Genomic DNA, 17,688 nt, shown 5'->3' with positions numbered 1-17,688 from the left:
GGGCTGAGAGGATAATATAACTGTCTTTAATCTAGCTAAGCACGCTGCATGGATAATCCGCTCTTGACTACTTTTACTCGCTCTGTTTGTATGGGTGAAACTATGTAATCTGTCAGAGATTACTATAATTCAGCTGTTCATTGTTCATTTTTATTTTCTAGTATTGTCTGCATTCTTGTAATGTCTTCTCAGACCTTACACCTTCTTCTTGGTGTGCTCATGAGAGGATAGGTGCTCTATTCGAGAGCAAAAAAAATGGAGGGCTCATTAACTTATATGCCAACAGCTGAAACACTTGTGCCTAAATTAAACTACTAAACAAGAAAATTAAAACACTAAGTCAAATTTAAGGAACCATGTATGATGTATATAATGTTACTTAATCAATGTATCAACTGAAAGAAGTGATTTATCGATTTACTGATATTAAATCAGTAAATTGCTAACTTTTTGTTTTCTGCCTTGTCTTTTCTCTCCACCCCAGGCTCCGACTACTCTCCTCCTCCCCCTCTTCCTCGCCCCCCACCCGCCGGCCTGGCGAATGAGCACAGGGGCGGCGGTAGCCATGGTGACCACAGTGGAGGAGGGGGAGGGGTCAACCATGGCGTGGGTGTGGTTGGCCTCGCCCCGGAGCACATTCCCACGCCGGGGGCCGCCCTGAGCTGGCAGGCGGCCATCGATGCGGCGAGGCAAGCGAAGATGATGGGCAACGCCTCTGCAGGTGGAGGGGCGGGACTTGGGTCGGGAGGGGGCGGGCCCATTTCTACAGCCAGCTCCACGCAAAGGAAGAGACAGCACTACACTACCAAACCCAAGAAACAAACCACAACGACAGCCACGAGGCCGCCACGGGCTCTACTCTGTCTCACACTCAAGAACCCCATCCGAAGGGCCTGCATCAGCATCGTAGAGTGGAAGTATCCTTTAACCGACCGTGGATTTCATTATTTTATTCTGTGCTCTTTGCCATGTGAAACTGGATGAATGGACCCACATTTAGGCAGACAGGAGGCACGTTCAGTTCAGAAGAAAAACTTAATCAAACTAATAGGTGATAAGAAGAACTGAGTAAAACCAGGAGGTGTGGACCTTGGAAGAGGTGATTACTAAGTGAAAGCAGGTGTGCTGATTACATAGGAAAGTCAGGTGAGTGTGGAGCTGAAAACAAGGACAGCTGATGACATCTGTAGGGTAAGATACTACAAAAACTTCTCTAAGCTGAATAAAACCTACAACTAAATCAATTAAAACTCAAAATTTAAAGCAATGATTCTCAAGCCATGACACTATTTTACTATTTTATTATCCATTAAGTCTTAATGGTCACAGGGGTGTAACTGTAAAGAGGATCCTTTATGTCTTACTGACTGATGATTGATTTTATATAATAAAGAGATCTAAACTAATGAAAAAAAAAAGTTTTTTTTTTAGATTTCTCTCAAGCATACCCAAAAATGAAAAATAGGCAGTGTGAAATCCAGTTTATTATTTAGATATTTGTTTTCATTTATTTTGTAGAGCTGGACCAAAATTATTCCCAACAATAATCTTTCTATTGTATCAACCAGTCCTTTTTTCAAAGATCTTCAGTTTGGTTTCCTTACCAACAGTTCATGCTTATAGTTAATAAATAGGCATCAGCTTCCTGCGACTCTGCATGAAAAAGCGAGTAAATAAAATGGATATAGAGATGGAATCAGATGATGCTCTATTGTTTCTCTCGTTGCTTTTTAAGAATTATCAGTTGATGCAAGAAAATGTATATTTGGGAACCAAAACATTAAGAATGGACAGCTGAGTAAAAGCACCTAAAGTTAAAAACAGACTTTGACTTGTTTTAGCTTGAATTTTAGTTCATTTAAAAAATTTTGTGTAGTTAAAAGTTCCAGTTATCACAGATTTACAGAATTAGCCACTGAAAAAAAAAGACAATTCAAAAAGTATGATTTTGAAGTAGATTTATAGATGTTTGTTAAAGATATGCTAGTATTTAAAAAAAAAACATCACTTTTCCTGATAATATCAATCACATCCATCCTGGACTTGTCAGTCCTTTACCTTTTAATAGGTGCTGTTTTGTTCCTTTCTCTGCCTTTTTCAGTTTTTTTCACAGGAGAATAAAACATTTGTGTCATTTTAATTACTCCTTCACACATTTTACTAGTATTTTTTTCCACCCCAACACTTCCTGATCACAAATATCTTCCTTATGAGGCCATCAATCCCTTTGTTTCTTTTGGTCATTTCACACATTTATAATCATCTCTCCATATGTTCACACAGTTTTTTTTTCTATTTCTTTTTTTCTTCACTATTTCAACTTTGTGATTTATTTTTAAACCCTAAATCACAATGATTTGGTTCTGCGTCGGGACGACAAACAGTGGGAGAAGCAAAGAGAGGCAGAGATGATCAGTGTCACAATCAAAGTAATCAATATGAGGCGCAAGTCACCATCAGCGTCGCCTCTGTGAGGAGCAGAGTTGCACATCGTCCTCAGAGGAGCAGCAGGAGAGGAAGAGGGGGCATCGGGGTAATGAGGAGGGCTGGGAGGTGGGCAGGGCATGGACGTCGACAAGGGAGATAATGGAGCGGAGAAGCTGAGGAGGGAGGAAGTGAGGGATTGAGAGGAGGATGGGAAGAGTAAACAAGAAAAATTACACAGCAGGTGGAGGGCAAATAATGAGGGAGTGGGGGGGATAAAGGGATTGTGAAGGGGAAAGCAGACTGAACTAGTAGGGAGAAAGATGAGTTCAAAACAGCAGGAGTGAAATTATCTGTTAGAGTAAATTTTGTTATTAAAATTTCTTTTGTAAACGATGCTCTAATTATTTGTGACATTCTCACAAATCAGAATATTCATCAAAGTGTTGCAAAACTATTGTTGGGCCCAATTTAGTGTTGTTTTGCAGCTTTGAGTTGATCTGATGCATGTCAAACCGCAAGAAAAACATTTCTCCAAAACAGACACTGTCTGCCCATGGGATCAGTGCTGTATTTTTAGATATGCTAATCTCTATTAGCACTGCAAAATGCTGAATACGAATCACGTTTATGCTGGTCACTTTGCGTATCCAGTACTGATAATCAAATTGTCTGTGTCTGAAGCTCTAGAATAAATAAAGATGAAGGAATAAACCCTCAGGATTTCACCCAGTGACTGATGAGTGTTCAGCTCATTACCCACAATTCCTAAAACCATTTATTCAAACAGATCCAAAGGCTGAGAAGAAAGAAAGGGACAGGAGAAGTGATGAAAATTTAAATTAGATAAATGAAAGAAAACAAAAATGAAACAATTGTTCTCTAATATGGAAAAAACACTAAAGAAAAAAAGATTAAGCTACCAAAAAGATGGGAAAGAAATCAAGACCACTCTGAAATTAACACTCCTCATAGTAGAATGTACTTCATTTACTTATGTAGGTGTGTATAAGTATGTGTGTAATTCCTCTGTTTGGTAAGTGCCTTTTTTATCAAGGGATAGCAGATCCAAAATCTTCCTCTGTTGCCATGACAACAGCTACCGCTCTCAACAGGTCGATGAGGCCTGTCTGAGCTCCGTAACAAACACACTTTCAGATTATAGATGACACATTGACACTTTTGAAGAATACACACACACTGGTGCCCGTGATAAATCACCGAGCGCCGCAGCGCTCCTTCTGCTGTGTAATTATAGCATTTAAGCATTACGTGAAGGCTGCAAGGTCAGTGTGAGAAGCACAAAGATCAGGGGAGCGTTTATGCCCACCGACCGTGTTATCTAAAATGAAATCACAGAAAATGGTAGTTTAGTTAAGGTGCTAGGTGAAAAAAACTACTTCTGCTTCTTACGTTTGAGGCTGAGCGATTGCACTATTTTTGTGCATTTTCAACTAAATTAGGAAACTAATAAATATTTGCAATATATCACAACAGAGTCCTGAGCTCTCCCAGATAGTATCACTATATTCCTTATTGGGCTGTGTCAAGATAAGAGATTATCTGTGTTATTGTGAGCAGCATGTGGTGTTTACGTGCAGAAACAGCTTCCTGGTGTGTGTGTGTGGATGTAGTCCCAGTGTGACAGTATGTCCTAAGTTTATACAGTCGGCTGCTTAAAATACTTTAAAAACTGATTATGATGAATTTGGAACGGTATCAGATAGTAAACACTGAAATTAAATGGCTGTAAATCCTTCGGAGCCACTTGAGGATGGATTTCTGTTTTAACTGTTTTTAACTTTATTGATTGTTGTTTGTTTACAACTGCCACAGTTAATGCAGTCAGTTAACTCAAAGTAAAGCCTTAACTAATTCAGCATGATATTTATTTTACTCATGCTGTTAAAGATGGATATTGCTGTTGTTGTTATGGCAGTAACTTTAAATTATTAATCGAGTTGCTACTTGATTTGATTCCTTGCTCAGAGCTCCATGTGATGTTTTTGCTCTCGGCAGACAGGAGATTTATTATCATGTTGATGGAAGCAGACCTCAAGGGTTTGTTTTTTTTTAAATTATGGGTCAAGAACCCAGAATGAGCCACAGGCCTGTGTTTTAGTGGATCCCCTACATGTCTGAAGTGAGTTTAATGAGCCCTTGGTACAAGGGTGAGTGATTCATTCTGTTGCGTTTGGTCCCAAGCTGAATGAGCTGAATGATCTTGTGGTCAACACTGGTCAAGGGTCAGTTCTTAATTCAAACAAACAACATGTTGAAGTTTTTTTTTCTATGCCTTACTCTGCAGAACTACTTCTAAAGCAGTAGAGTTCTTCAAACATGACAGAAAGACGCTCAGAGTAAGCTTGAATTTCCAATTTAAAGCACGGAGTACAGTATTGTGTTGCTGGTCAAATTGTATCTCTGCCAAACTGTACCCCAGCTTTGTGCCCAGTACCCTTTTGTTCAAAGTGGCTGAAGTTTTGCATCAATAGGGTGCAAAGCAATGGGCACAAAGCTGGCCAGTGTGGGGTTGAAGAGGATGCAGCAGACAGGGTTTTAGTGTAAAAAAAATAGTATGGGTATGAAGTGACCAAAGCTGCTAAGGCATATTTTAGTGGCAGTACCAACTGACCTGAAGCCATTGTTGGAAGTAGTTGGGCTCACTTCTTTTGTAGTTAAACTAAATTCTTTACTGGGCTTTTTATTTTTTGAAAAATGTGTATGGGAAAGTCTAAATTTATATAAAAAAGTAAAATTAAAATATAGGCTTGTAAATCAAGTATTCTGGGTTTTGAACATTTAAAAAACATTTATATAATACATTGGTAGCAATATGTAATTTAGCCTGGTATGTGTTTAGCTTGTACATGTTGGGTAGTTATCTAATACAGTACGTACCAGGTGTGTATTAGGTACATATGCTGTAACTAAATTCATAATAAAGCCAGATACCTGTATTGTTATGTACACTGTATGTAACAGGCTATATTATGTATTGATACTTATACATTTAATCCCATATTGAGTTAAAATGACTCACAAGCACATAAACTGGGTAAGTAACAAATTAATTGTAGTCCCCCCCATAATTAATCCAAGTAAGTGTATCTAGATGACTTTCCAAAACCATTCCTTTTAGCCCTTTGTTGCATTTAGGAAAACTGATTTTTTTAAATTATATATTTTGGGATCTGCCAGTGGTTCTTGTTGCCCTTGACAGTCTATCAGAGTTTGTACAGCTTTAGGACAAATACTGATTTTTTTTCAGGCTTTAATATACCTGATTCTGTTACCAGTTACAGCAAAACAAAACACCTGTTCCAAGTTTATCCGAGTCAGAGACAACAAAAGCAAGCAAAAACCTGCATTTCGGGCATGCAACGTGTTGGAGAAGTTAGCATCCTGACGGTTTAATTTCTCTGTCTCTGATTATTTAATGTTAGAGCTCATTCGTCCGATGCTGTTTACATTACACTTTGAGCTCTGGAGTTCTGCAGGGGAAAAAGTATCAAAGGAAGGAAAGAATAGATGAAGAAAGTAGAGTGAGGACAAAAAGAAGAGGAAGGAGGTGACAGCTGTGGCGGTTTGTAATTGTGTTGATGAAAACCAGACCTCCTCCGTCTCTCCTTCACGTTCTCTCCTTTCCTCTGCCTCTATCTCCTCACTCTCCGTTCTCTTTCTCTCAGAGGCCCGAAATAATGAGGTCAGTCCCCTCTCAAGGATCGTTCCAAATAAAAACCCTCTGCGTCGCTCTCTCTCCCCTCTCATTCCAGCTCTCTTTCTCCGGCCGCGTCCCGTCTTCCACGCGAGCGGCCTGCTCCTTCGACGCGCCCATATTAGGACATGCACTGTGTCTCGAAACCTCCCCCTGCCCACACAAAGAGGTTCCTAACTCACTCAAAGTGTTTTATTGTCAACCAAAATTCAGGTGCTTTGATCTCTCTCCTTGTGTATGCTGCTTGTGCACTTTGCTGTGTGTATTCATGCCTCTCTTACTTATGTAAGGATGCTTTCTGGTTTAAAAATAACTCTTTGCTGAAGTAAATGGCAAGACTTGAACTATTTTTCCAAACTTCATTATTTTTAATCTGCTTTTAAAACCTGAGTTGTATGGAGACATGCATTTAAAAAGTCAAACTTGTGGCAACAGAAGTCCGGAAAAGGGACCAGATATAAAATCTGTGGTTTATATGTGCTGTAACTGTCTTTTTTTCACAGTTTATGTTCCTTAACTCAGATCTCAGACCATTTGAAATTATCATCCTGATGACCATCTTCGCTAACTGTGTGGCCTTAGCTGTGTACATCCCTTTCCCTGAGGATGATTCGAATGCCACAAACTCCAACCTGGTGAGTAGTGCACATTATTTCCTGAGGTTTACAGCGGAATCAATTAATCTTTGATGTATTTATTGCAGGTATTTAATGCAGCTTGATCCATTTTTTAATATTCTGACAGCTGGGTTTACTTTAGAGGTGTACATTGGACTAGTTACCTGTTTGTCCTGGCGTGTGTTGCACGTGATTTTCACCGTTTCTGAATGAGGAGGTTTTATTTTCTGAACAAAAGAACTGTGTGTTTATGCGGTGGACAGATTTCACCCTGCTGTATTGGGTGATTTGTGTTTCAAAGAAAGTAGCGTTTGTCTAAAAGGCTGAACTGAGCTTTATAGACAAGGTTTAGTTTCACTTTGACATTTCAGTTTCAGATTCAGATTGACGATTGCATAGGAAAAAAAGGCAGAAAACATATATACTGTATCTCAGGTGGTCCAACAGTGTTGATAACCAGATTTTCCTTCTCATCTCTGCCTTAAACCGTAGAGCTGTTCACGGAAATCACTGGCTTTAAAGTACAGCCCGTTTACCTGTGACAGACTATAATTCCTACATCACCTTTTTTTTTGACATCCACGTTAATAAAGAAAACGAGTTTGCTCATGTGGTGACAGTAGTTGCCCACAACCAGTTGCTCCCTATAAGTTGTCATTCCAAACCCGATGGGTTTTGCAGCTTGATTGAGCGTTTTTAGCGTTAAACAAAATGTGGGTTGCAGCAATGCAGCTCATTTCCCATCATGCCTTTGAATAGCTACTCCTGAGTCAGTGAGTAAGTAATTTGATAAATGTGCTGTGTTATGTTTCAGACAGTGTTCCGACAGTTGAGCCTTATGATAGAAATGTTCTGCTGGAATGTTTTCAGAGGGGAGTATGAATTTGATTTCTCTTAGAAAATGTTACACAAGTATTTTTATGTATAAAATAATAGCAATAGCAGTGGATGACACATTTTTAACGTGATTTCCTGCAGATTTAGTGGTAAATTGGATACACTGTTTTTTAAATTTGTTTAGCAGTACATTTATTTCAGCGTTTAAGTTCAGATGACATGATATCTACTAGTGCATTGCTACTTAAGAAGCAAACGTCAATATATCTGGAAAACTACTGGCGTAAACTCTTTAAAACTGACACAAATCAGAATCTGTTACTCTGTCTCTGACTCTCTTTCTTTTCTTTTTTCCAAAGATTAATTTTTCCCTCAGTTACATATTCTTGAAAGCTCGAGCTTCAGCATGCAGATCCATTCACTTTTTAGCATACTCCCATGTGCAGTATTACTGATTGAGTGGCTTTACCTTTGAGTTTTATTTTAGATCATCCATTCACAAAGTTGTCTGGATCTAAAGCACACCACTGGTTTGTCACACAATGATACAGAGTGATGTCAGGTGCATGAGTCAGTAGAGGAGTAAATACAACTGAGGGAGAACAGCTGTTTGTTTCCTCTCTCTCTGCATCTCTGAGTCCCGTATGAAGCATAATTTATTTGTTGGCAAAACAATCCTTTAAATGATCTTTTATTCAGTGAAGGAAAGATTATTATGTTTGAAAAGACTGCACCTATATTGGCTTTAAAATTGGGAAAATGACCAGCAAGTTTGTAAAATCCTCCAAGACAAACCTGTTATTTATACCGCATGTCTCCTCCAACCACTCAAGTTAATGAACAGATAGACAACTCACATGCACACGTCCCACACACGAGCTTCTCACCGCCATCACAGCTGTGGTCAATTAGTTTTATGACCTTCTCACATACAGGAAGCAGCGTGCAGATGGACCAGAGGCTAAAATATATGGTTGAACCATACAGTGCATCTGTCTGGGTGTTAAACATTAATCAGACTGAGCTGGTAGTTGTTAAATGTGGGCTTCTCTTAAGTGGGTTACATCTTCAAAATTCAGCTCAGTTCCCACATTTTTAGTTTTGCATCCTAAAGCCAGACGTAGCCCTTTAATTAAAAACGTCAACATGAACCAAATGAGGTTTCAGGTTGGGTTAGAGTTGGGGTTTGTGTCACTGAAGGCTGGCATGGTTTTATCATTTCTTCTTTGGCCTGGGTTCAGAATTTGCACGAGTGTCACTCATACTTGAAGTTTTATTTTCAATAATTGCAAGATCAAAACATTTGCATCACTGCTGTGGTTCAGTAATCTGTAGAGACGCTTCCTATATTTCGCCTGCAGTGTTTCTAATTGAGTTCTTAAATAAATATGGCAGGCCTTGTTAGCGTTAACTTAAGCCCTTCTTATGTAATACCAGGGATGTGTTCAATTGCTTCCTGTTCGAGATTTCTATTTTGGTCCGCATCCCATAATGCGCTGCTTTGTCTCCTTGACGACATGCCCAATAATAGCAGCAAGGGAGGTTGTCATGGATATGGTAACCGTAGTGATGCTCCTCATCTGTCCTTAGTTACAGGAGAGAGGCAGGTAGGAACCATAGTGTGAGAAAGTCCTCCTCTTTCGGGACAATAATATAAGCTGCACCTCAGGTTTGCTTCAAAGTTTGGGATGTAGAGTTTCCTTTAAACATAGTGTGAATAATTATTTCCCTCCTCCTTTGCTTTTTCTAATTTGTTCTCTCGTCAACACTCCTTCATTATAAAATCACTATGTTGACGTCCAAATTGACAGAACAATGATGCCATGAGCAAGTAATTAACCAATCAATAAACCTGATTAGATATTGACTGATGCAGGGATGAGTCATAGGCACACATTTACACACAATCATGTTTTTTTCTCGGAGTTAGAAGTCTGAATTAACATTGCTGTGTGGCTATTTTATACTATATGCTTGCACACTATTTAAAGATGCTTCATTTGCATGTGTGTGAGTGTGTGTGTGCACACCAGGAGGAAGTGACAGAGTGTTCGGTGATGGATGAATTAGCTGCTGCCTCTGCGGAAGGTGTGTGAAACGAGCATCTCTATATAAATGAATCACCTCTTCGAGTGAAACGAACCCCACCACAGAAACACACACTCACCTTCCCACTCACTCTGTGTCTTATTTTTAGGTTTCTCTTTATTTAGGCACAACAGCGTTGGTCATTAGTTCAGAGGCTTCAAATGATCTGTGTGTGGAGTTATCTTTCTAGTGGTTTGGGACCCAAAGTAAATGGACCTGCGTGGGTGGCGCTATTATAGATTAATCCAGTAAAAAGACTAAAATTGATGTGTTTTAGTGAATATGCAGCCCCACAACTATCTTATATGTTAGCAAGAGGAATTATCAATGATGGAGGACAAATATTTTGAATGTATGTATCTAAAGTTTTCCAACTGTTCCTAGCTAACTCTAATCAAAATAGAAACATTTCACTTTGCCTTTAATCTAAGTGCACAGTTAGAGACATTTTCTTGGAACTTAACTATTTACAACAAAACTGGTTTGATGCTTTTTGTTAATGGATTTATTTTTATTTTTTAAAAAGTTATGTTACTATACTTAGTCACTCACAATTTCTGTGTCATTGCTTTGCTTTTTAATCACATTTTGTCTTTTTTCTTTCTTTAAATGTTTGTAGAATTCTTATAAAATTTGGATTATGCAGCTTGTTTTTCTCTGTGAAGTTTGTATTACCATTTGAAGACATAGAACCCGGACAGCTGTGATGTGGGTTCATCTTGATGTTTTGTCTTTACAAATGGTTTCTCTTTACTGATGGTTTGCCTTTACTGAAAGTGCCCCATTCGTTTATTGGGAAGACCTTGAACAAAGTGATAAATAGATCCAAAGAGGTCCAAAGGAAAAGACATGAGCTTTTCTCTTTTAACTTTAGATGTATTTGTTGTGGAGTTAGTGCTGCTCATGAGCTGCAGTAGGTTGAATACTAACCCTGGTAATGTCACTTTAATGTTCACTGACTTTAGTAACAATGCTTTATGTGCTGTCTAAGATAAAAAGTGATAAAAAGTGAATTGCTGTTAATACTACATGTTTGGAATTACTTTACATTTTCTAGGGTTTTGATTTCACTTCAAAATTTATCTTTATTAGGGTCCGAATGGGAAAAAAACCATAAGTTGTTACTTTTAATGGGTTGAGGTGCTTTGTGCAGACAGTGCATTTGGTTGTCAAGATGAATTACCCCTTCAAGAGCAGCTTATTTGTATTTCTGGTGTTCTGTTGTATTTAAACTAAGAGCTTTTGACTTTGCTCATTTTTAACATTGTCTGGTGTGTTTTAGATTCTTCTGCACTTCCTCCCTTATATTCTGCTATAAAGCATCAAGTTAACAAGCTGTTCCTTTGGGTGTTCCTCTGCTAGTTGCTAGGAATGTCTATTTATAGATGAAGAGGTATGATGTGTGCAGTCACTTATCTAAACAAAAGTGGTCTGTGGTTTCTTGTGCTGGCGGTGGCATTAAAATAATCTCAGTGGAATGGAGCGTCTCATCGTTCATCTGCATAGAAACGTGCATGTATGTGAATAGTAAGGTTTCTGGTTGTGTGTGTTGACGTTTTATTGAGCTTTAGTTAAATTGATTTCATTTATAAGCGTTTTTACCCTCTCCGAAGAGTTAGTGTGACAGTTCGGGTCTTTCACGCATCAATCAGCAGGTCCATCTATAGAAGTGTGACCCGTTGAAGTCGTGCTGCAGCCTGGGGAGACATTATCTGGAAATCATGAATGCTTTTCCGTAATTTTCCTCCCACGAGAAAGAAGATTTATCCCAGTTGCCATTTGCATTATAGCCTTAAGTAGTTTCCAATTCCAAAGTGACTGCGTCAAGCTTCTGTTTTGTAACGTCACTCCTGCACTCTGGAGCCATTTTGTCATTTTTATTTCATGCTGTTGCAGGGGTTTAAATGAACACTGAACATTAGAAATGAAAAGGTTTTAAATACTTGACATGTCTGGATATGATCATCACCATTTCTCTCAACCGCAGCAGAGTTGATTAGTTTTAGTGTTTTTATCTATAAGTGAGAACGAATAAAAATGCAATTGGTTGCATTCTACTACATGATTTCATAAAACAATGTACAGCTGCAGGATATCTCACTGAACTTGCTAAGTTTCAGTTATTCTTTTAAAAAAATAAACACTAAGACAGGTTCTATTGATTTTGTTATAGCTAGATAGGTTTTTATTTGAAGAATGGATTTGGCACAGCAGTTAAAGGTATGCTGTAGTTCTTTTTTGTTTTTTGTGGTTTTGTGTGGAGAGGTCATGGCTTTTTAGAGAGATCATAGTTTAAATATTGAGTGAAAACTTCTCATGAAGAAGTGAAGCTCATAGTTGTTCAGACAAGAGGCCATTTAGGAGCAAATTTCCACTAACTCTAACTTAAAAAGTTTCCTTGTTAAAATAACTAAATGTCAGAATTGTAGAACTGCAAGTACAAATAACTTTTTTTTTACATTTTAAGCTTTTTTTTGTGCTGAAAGGACTCAGACCTTTACCCTAAGCTTTGTCTTTAGCCACAGAGTACCATGTTTACATCTAAAAGACTTCTTCTAATGTCAGAAACTTTACAGGTTTCCTGCTGGGTGATATTTTCCTGACTGCCTCATTTCCTCACTTCCGTATAACTGTATAAATTGTATGAATAAATTGTATTCCTAAAGAACTTCATTGGCCTCTGTCCAAAGAACATTTGAGTATACAGGTGTGCCCATAAACTGTGATGGACTCCAGCGTTTTCTCTCTTTGCAGAATAGCATGTATTGTTAATACCTGGATGGGCTGCTTGTGCTTAAATGGAGAACATGATCCTGAGCAGACCTTTGTGTGTTTTCAAATCCAAATCAAAACATCCAAATAAAAGCAGGATCAACATTTTTGGGGGTTTTTGTGAAGGCAGTGTCTCCATTACATAACTGTCTACCGAAGGCGAATGTTGAGGAGGTGCCTTTTTGATTGTTTGTGTGAAGCTCCAGATGTCCTCGAGGTAAAGTGTAAAAGATGTTCAATCAGTGAGAAGGAGAAGGAAGGGGAAGAGAAAGAGCAGGATATTTTTACTGAGCTAAAAGTGTCCACCTCTGCCTCACATCGACCCACATTACAGCTCATAGAGAACAGCCAGCTCAGGGAGATGGGAGAGAAATTTCTCCGTTTGTCACCGTAACTCGTATAAGTTCTCACCAAAGGAAGCAATGGCAGTCTGAGTGTCCCCGTTTCAATCAGGGACAATCTTTTCTTTGTTTGTTTTATCACAAACAAGGTGAACTTTAGCTTAGTGTCTTATTTCAAGACAATTCTTCTGTATATTTGGGGAAAATACCAGCAAAAAGTGAAACAAAGTAACATCACAGAAAAAATAAAGTGAATAAAGTCAGTCAAGGCTTCATGTTTTACATTTACTAAAAAAATATATATATTAAAGAACAAGGTGAAGCAATGAACTCGTGACATTTTTAGTGAGCAAGTTTTTAGTAACTTTCACAGGGAACATTGCTTTGAGTCCAAAAAATGGTCTTATCTTGAATGACAACATCATGAGTAATAGTGCTGCTAAGACCGACACCTGGATTGACTTTAATTTTAGAAATCCAAGCTTAGATGTTACATTGCAGTAGCAAGAAATTGTTTACACGCATATGACAATCAACAAGTGATGCAGGATAGAAAAAAACAACATGGGTTTGTGTGAAATAATTCCAAAAAACATGTTTTTTGTTGAGTATAACTGAAGCAAAATCTTTAACATTATGAATTTCCTGCATTCTCTTAGTTTAAAACCTCAAAGCAGAAATGATCCCATTTTATAGCACCCTTCTTGTTTCCCATCGTTTTCTATTGTCGTCACATCTGCTCCGTTTTTGTTAGCTCTCCATTCAGTCATTACAAGTCTATTATCTGCCATGTAACACCATTATGTAGACTGCACTCCACTTAGCATCGCTCATCCTCAGGAGTTTTAGATGCACAGTTCCAGCCCTAAATTGCCTACCTCTCCATAACCAATGCTGACTGTAATTTCAGCATGATATGATCATTACCTTCCTTTCCTTTCATGTTCCCTTGGTCACAATGTGGTTAGTGCTTCGCCTAATACCGTTATTCCGGAAAATCAGGGCTTCATTTGTAGGATCATGCGATTTCTCTCACACACGCTCACACACATTACAGGTAAAGCAAACATCTAAGCCATGGAAACGAGCGTAATGACAGCGCAGAGCAAATATCTGGGCTATTTAATTTAGCAAACAGGTGTAATGTGTGGTGTATGTGTGTTTTTCATTCCAGATTTGTATTTGACGAAAGAAACTACTTAAACACCAACACTTATAAACTGAATGAAGTTGACCTGTTGGCAACAAAATCACCAGATCTTAGGATTCTTCCCCGACTTAACTGCTGCACAGTCATAATCTGATTCCCGCTTTGACTAATAGCGATGCTCCTGATTGTGCGTGCCTTTTTCGAGCCCTGAGTTCAAACACAGCAAGCTTGATGTCTGAAACACAGTTCGGTGCAGATGTCTCGGCTGACTTGCTCACTGAATTATTAGGTGATGTAGTGTTGCAGCTTCTTGTAGGGAGAACTAGCAGTCATGTTGGTGTTGCATTCACTGACATTTAGCCATCTGGTCTGGGATCTGCCAGCGTACACTCCTCTTCCCGGTGTCTCTTTGCTCTTAAAGACACACCGACCCGAAGGGGCATTGCTTTACACAGTTTTATACACCTGGGCTGAAGCTGTTGATGGTGTATGAGTATGAAGCACAACATCGACAGTTTGCTTGTGTGGTTAGGCCATGCATCATCAAAGAGCTGGGTTCCCATAGAAACAGCTGTTTCCTTTTTACTCCTTGGTGGCAACACGTGACTTGACTTTTTCAGTTTTTGCAAACACGTGATTTGCACAGGAAGTTTAGGAGCAGAGCCACATTTTAAACAGTACTGAAGTGAGTCCATGTAGATTATCCTTCATTGATCACCTGTTTTCAGTTTATAGCAACTACAAACAGATGTACATTAAGTCAAACGCATCAAAGGCTTTATGATTATTTTGGTGGTTACTGAACAACAGAAACTCAGTATCAGACAGAAATGCATTCTGTTTTTTGCTTTATAATGCGATCCTTCAGGTTGTATTCTGAATTTCCAGTGTTTTTTGTCTGAAAATTGTTTACGTTTAACTTCATAGTGCAAAATCAAAAGATTTTAGGTTTTGCCTTTGGGTCTTTATCATTTATTCTGTAAAAGCTGGTGAGAAACAGATTGGTCATGATCAATATGTTGGCTTATTGTTTACTGGAAGACGATGCTTCAGTTCTTAGCATCTTGTAGTAACATTTGAATCTAAGTACATTACATAAAACTGACTTTAAAGTACAATTTAAATACTTTAAATCACAACAAGAACTGCTTGCAAAGCACATTATGTATCCATAACAATATAAAATCCAGTTGATGTACAAGATCATCATTCCACATTTTTTTAAACTGTTTTGACTAGTTTGCCTCTTGTTATTGTGGTCTTTTCGAGCCTTTTGTTCCAAGGCGACTCAGAATCAAAAGTTAATGTTAAAAGTTTTTGTTTGTAAAACAGCCCCGAAGAATACTGTTCTACATTTTTCCCACATCTTACAAGTTTCTGCAATGGATAAGGTCCATTTAAGCAGTGAAGACTTGAATAAATCTGGCCAAATGCAAAATCCAATTGACACTCATTTGGAGGCTTCATGGAGCATTTAAAGTTTAAGTAAAAGTAGATTGGATTTTTTAGGATTTAACCCTAAAGAAAATCTGAATTTTAAATTACTAGTGAATAATGAAAAATGCTTCACTACCACTAGAAAATGTTATTCTTGTCTTGTTCACTGAAGTTTAACGTTCGGTTAACAGTCTGAGTAAGACAGTAAGTTTCAGAGGAAAAGTGTGTGTGTTTGCATGTGTTTACCCTAGTCAGCCATGAAGCTCATACACACACTGTTTGAGCCGGTTTGTCTGAATCATTGTCTGAATGATTGACCTATCTATCATTTCTCTCTCCTTTATCACTCATCACTTTTTTCCTTCCAAAAGTCGAACTTTGTAGGACAACTGTCAGGTGTGTGTGTGTGTAGGTACATGTGTGTGTGACAGCGACCTCCCTGTGCTGCACCCCCTGCACCCTCCCGCTCCTGGGAGGTGACCCAGTTTCCCATGATCCACTGCGGCTGCTTCTGCTGCGTTGTTGCCGTAGCGATATTGCAAGGTCCTTTAATGCCGACTGTGACTGTGCCATGAATAATGGATAGAGAGAGTGACAGCGTATTAGGGTGTGTAAGGGAGAGAAAAAGGATGAGTGGAGAGAATGAGAAGTGATAATAAGGAAGAGTCGAAGAGAGCTGGTATTAGAGGAGGGGAAGTACGGAAAGATCGTTTAAAAGTCGAAGCAAGAGGAGCGAAGCAGAAGAACGGGGAGAAAATGTGAAAAGTAAAGAGAAGAAATATCAAAACTGGAGGGGGAGGTGGGGGATCGAGTGAGGGATGGGAAAGAAGAATAAATGTCAGTGAAGTGGACAGTTAGGACAAACCAAAAGACAAAGAAAATTCTGCACCACTGTGATGTTCATAGCTAGTTTAAAAATGTTGATTTGAAGACTTTTTAAGAGGCTTATCATCATCCAACAGGTCTTCTTATGTTTGAGAATAAAACCTGTTGCTGGAAAGATTCAGCCCTGCCAATTTTTGACACCGGCAGAAAATGTCCTAGTATAAACCAAAAACTTGAGGTTTATCAAACAACATCACCCTGGAGAGCAATGTTCAAGTCTGAACTAATTGTTTGGGTCTTTTGCTGTTAACATATGGCATGTTTTTGCTAATTTTTTAAATAAGTGTAGGCACATAAATGACTGAGTTTGATTTAAAAAGAAGATAATAGTTTGTGTTAATATGCAACTTATTTGGAAACCTACATACTCAGAAGTTGAGTAAGTCATCAAACCTTTTATTAAACACTATTGAGAATATATATCTTTGTGGGTTATAGATATTAAAAAATTTAATTTGGCAGCTAAACTAGATGCTGGTTCAGTTCAATATTTGTTTATTTTTAAAGAATTGATGGTATATTTTGTAGAAAAAGAAACTCAAACGCTGTCTGAATTACACCAATCATACTCTGTCTTACATTTCTACTAACATTGATATTTTAATAGTGTTTATCTATGATAAATTTACCCTTTATGGATAATGACATTATTATGACTTTTACAGGAAATATACTCACATCAAAACAGACCTAAAACTGAATTTACTGCTTAAAGACATTTGATTTTATTGTCTGATGAACAAAAATCTATGTTGATGTTGAAACTTATGCTTCATTATGCACGAAAAGATTTTGACCTTGAGTTTTTTTGTCTCTGCACGTACTTTAGAACTAGGTATACAAATCTATAAAAAGTGAAGCAGTCAGGTTGACATACCAGGTTCAGGTAGATGCATATATGTAAAGTTTTATGTCTTGTGTTTTGTTTAAGTGTGCTGAAAAAAAAAAGTCAAGAAGCGAGTCAAATGTGTGTGCGTTTGCTTTTGTGACCACTTCGGTACTGCTGACTAAAGTGCACACCTGTTGAACAGCACTTTCAGCACACACACACATACGCTAACACACACTTTCCCTTGAGTAGACACATAACAAACAGGGGCATGTAGAGGTGGCCACCTATTACCTTTCTGCCAGGGCTGTCAGTCCTTTAGTGCTCGCTCTGAGTTTCCACAAACACAGACCAAGATACACACGCACACACACCACAATGGCTTTTTTCATACAAACAGCTGAATTATATTTAAAAGAGTTGTAGTTTTACTTTAAAACTAAACAAAGCACTGCAATTTACACATTTGCGCAAAAAAAAAAAAACTGAAGAAAAAAACAACCATATGCAAGCAACCAGCTATGTTTACTGAGCAGATGTTGGGGGGCCTGAAAATATGCCTCGTCTCCTAGTTTCCTTACAGTAAATGT

At 38.3% G+C, this 17,688-nt stretch overlaps 1 protein-coding gene across 3 annotated transcripts in view; it reads left to right on the top strand.

The window, feature by feature from the left end:
* Positions 1 to 592: 592 nt before the first annotated feature.
* cacna1c (calcium channel, voltage-dependent, L type, alpha 1C subunit) overlaps positions 593 to 17,688 on the top strand; it is a 116,220-nt gene continuing 99,124 nt past the window's right edge. For all 3 annotated transcript variants that reach the window (XM_037981126.1, XM_037981127.1, XM_037981128.1), the window contains exons 1-2: positions 593 to 917; positions 6,672 to 6,777. In XM_037981126.1, the coding sequence (XP_037837054.1) occupies positions 700 to 917; positions 6,672 to 6,777 (324 nt within the window). In that variant the 5' untranslated portion in view covers positions 593 to 699. The remainder of the gene's footprint in view (positions 918 to 6,671; positions 6,778 to 17,688) is intronic.

This window comes from Kryptolebias marmoratus, linkage group LG18 (genome assembly GCF_001649575.2).
Source record: "Kryptolebias marmoratus isolate JLee-2015 linkage group LG18, ASM164957v2, whole genome shotgun sequence".
Lineage (NCBI taxonomy): Eukaryota > Metazoa > Chordata > Actinopteri > Cyprinodontiformes > Rivulidae > Kryptolebias > Kryptolebias marmoratus.
Note: the sequence above shows the minus strand (reverse complement) of the source record. Positions and strands in the feature narration are given on the sequence as shown.